Raw genomic sequence first — 3,061 nt, forward strand, 5'->3', positions numbered from 1 at the left:
GCACCCCCATCCCCGGGACACCCTGGGCAGCCAGCCACCTCCCCACCCATCTGATCCCTCCCCCATCCCCGGGACACCCTGGGCAGCCAGCCACCTCTCCGCCCACCTGCTCCCACCCGCCATCCTACCCCTTGCCCAATGCTTACCTCACTCCAAAGCCCCCCCCCACCTGATCCCTCCCGCAGTCCCGGGACATGCTCTTTGCCGCCCGGCACACACAGCCATACCCCCCCCCGGGGGCCAGTACCCACAGCTCCCGCCCCACCTGACCACCACGCCGCGGTGCATGTAGATGTTGATGTAGTGCGAGCCGGTGCTGCCGTTGGACTCCCAGTAGGTCTTGGGGTTCCTGTCCGTCAGCTTGTTGGCTCGGTGGGAGTTCGAGGAAACCTCCAGCTTCTCCCAGCACTTGTCCTCCTTCACTTCCACGCTGGAGCCTGCAGGGAGAGGGGACAGCGCTGAAGGGAGCTGGGCGGGGGCACAGCTGGGGCAGGGGGGCCCCGGGCGACACCCCCAGCACTGACCCTGGCAGAGGTTGCGCAGGAAGACGTCGAAGAAGGGGATGTTGATGGGCTGGTGACTCCGTCTATGCTCCTCAATCTGACCCAGCACCATCTGGAAGAGAAGCGGGTGCAAAGAGTCAATGGGGGGGGACCTGGCAGCCCCCTCCCCCCCATTGCCCGATCGCTGGACCCTGGGCAGCAACCAGCCCCCGAGGAACGCAGCCCCACAGGTGGGGAGGAGGGAACTGAGTGAACTGGGTCCAGAGAGAGCCTCTGCCCCATGGCCACTCCCCCCACTTCACACACCACCACCCCCTCCCTGCCCACACCCTTCCAGAGACTACCAACCCCTCTCCCCACCTGCAGACCACTCCCTGGTCACCCCTTCCAGAGACCACCAACCTCTGTGACACCCTGTACCCCATGTTCACCACTTGTATATGGTTATATTTTGTACAAAGTACGCCCTGTGAAGTATTTGAAAATTCATAAACTGCTGAATATCATTGTCCTGTTAAGATATGTGTAACAACACTGTGTGTAAAGCTATGAGATTTTACTGCATGATTGTTACTGAAACAAGGTGCCGTTTTGGGTAATGCCCACAAACTAATTGTTCAGAGACAAAGCGCCCTAGCACGCCAGCAAAGTACCAAAGAGCCGTTAAGTACTAAATCAGACATTCACCAGCTGGGGGGGAGGGGAGGGAAACAAGGAAGTTACAATTCATCAGGAGGGCAGTTTGGAGCTCAGGTACGCAACAGCACTGCCCGACCCCATGACCCAGCACGGATTTTTCCAGCACAAAGGGAAGGAGTATAAGAAAGGGGGAAATGTCCCTCGCCCCCTCTCCTCTGTCCATCTCTCTGCTCATGACAACGATGACGCACAAGGAGCTGAACAAAGGGGGGAGTGGTCCCAGGCTGGGAAAAGACCCAGCCTGTGAAATGTGTTGCAGTTGCTGGGGAGAAAAACTCCTCCTTTTGCTTTTAAACCTACTAGTCCTGGTAAAGTTTAGGAATTCGCTTGTGTTTCTCTCCTTTTATTCCTTTTGTGACCAGTTCTGACTGTTCTGCCTTCCCACCTGTGTCACTTAAAATCCACCCTTCTCTGGTTAATAGACTTGTCTCATGGCTCTACCTAAACCCGTGTGTTTGACTGGCGTGTTTGGGAAACCTCAGCTTGAGACACCAAAGGCTGGTGCATGATCTCCAGAGCTGGAATGCCGAGCGAGGAGCTTACGCTGCCCGGGAGGGTTCGGCGCAGTGCAAGAGGCAAGGCTGGGGCGGGGGCTCTGCGGGTGTCGCCCTGTATGTAATTCATGGACGGCTGGGCACAGCAGCACGTACTCAGCTGGGAGCGACTGCGCGCTGGGGGCTGGGAGTGAGCAGAGCCTGCACCGGTGGCTGTTCCCAGCAAAGCAGCGTAAAAGGCGTCCCAGGCGGGAGAGCTAAGGGGACCCAGCAGTCCAGGCTGCACCCTGGGGAAAGTCACGCCCTCTCTCACACCAGGCCACCCCCTGCAGAGACCACCAGCCCCTCCTCACAGACAAACAACCTCCGCTCCCTTGAGAGGCAGCCTGGGGCCCCCGGCTGCTCTCGACCCGGATCAGCGCCCCGGCAGGCAGAGGTTCCACCCACCCATCGGGCAGGCCGCCCCAGGCGGGGGGGGGGGGGGGGAGGTGTCCCCCATGGCAGAGCCCCTGTTCACCTGGGCAGGGTCAGGACGCACACCCCACACCGAGCACGTGCCCCGGCTCACCTGGATGCAGCCGGCCAGGATGCTGGTCGTCAGCTTCTGATAGAGGCTGGCGTATTTCTCACAGTCGGTCACCAGGTCCCGCAGCTCCGACCCCAGCAGCAGGTTGGAGTTGTGCTTGTCCAGGGCTTTGGACAGGGCCTCCTTGGTGCCCAGGCGGCACATCACCACGGCGCAGTCCTTGTTGGTGGTGGCCAGGCGGTGGAGGAAGCGAACGAACTCCTGCACCACCTGCAGAGGGAGCAGCGCGGCCTGGGGGTTGGGGCACCGGCCTGGGAGCCAGGAGACCTGCTTCTAGTCCCACCTCTGCCAGGGGGCTGGGGCGAGTCCCTGCTCTCCCTGGGCCAGTCGCCATCCACCCCCCGCCCACCTGGTCTATGGGGAGCGCAGCTCCCTGGGGCAGGGCGGCTCCCAGCTCCTGCGGGGCCCGGGCTGGAGTCTGACAGAACAGAGACAGGCCTCAGCCCTGGCCGGGGGGCGCTGAATAAACGGGTGATGCCGGGGGCCACAGGCCCAGCTTCCCCGGGACAGGCCTGGCGCAGATCAGGGCTGTTATGAGCCAATTCACCAGCAATTCCTGCCGCGAGCCCGTAACTGGGGCTGAGCGAGGAGTCCCTCCCTGCCCCCGCGTCCTGCTCCCGGACTCCCCCCCCACCCCCGACAGGGCCCCCCCGGCCCCCTCACCTCCCGCTCGGTGCTGGGGGCGCTCATGGAGGACAGACAGGGCTCGATGCTCTCGTGCCAGGGCAGCGTCTCCTCCTGGTAACTGTCCAGGAGCTTGTTCAAAATCCTGCACAAGA

The 3,061-nt window shown here is 62.0% G+C and overlaps 1 protein-coding gene across 1 annotated transcript; it reads right to left on the reverse strand.

The window, feature by feature from the left end:
• Positions 1-265: 265 nt before the first annotated feature.
• On the reverse strand, positions 266-3,046 carry LOC112125924 (cullin-7-like; the record flags this gene model as incomplete). Its single annotated transcript, XM_026647293.2, has 4 exons — positions 2,946-3,046; positions 2,265-2,492; positions 525-615; positions 266-437 (listed from the first exon to the last, which is right to left on the reverse strand). Coding segments are annotated over exons 1-4 (518 nt in total), but the record flags the coding sequence as incomplete, so codon positions are not given.
• Positions 3,047-3,061: the final 15 nt, after the last annotated feature.

Source organism: Terrapene carolina, unplaced genomic scaffold, assembly GCF_002925995.2.
Source record: "Terrapene carolina triunguis isolate 2854851 unplaced genomic scaffold, T_m_triunguis-2.0 Scaffold51747, whole genome shotgun sequence".
Taxonomy (NCBI): Eukaryota; Metazoa; Chordata; order Testudines; family Emydidae; genus Terrapene; species Terrapene triunguis.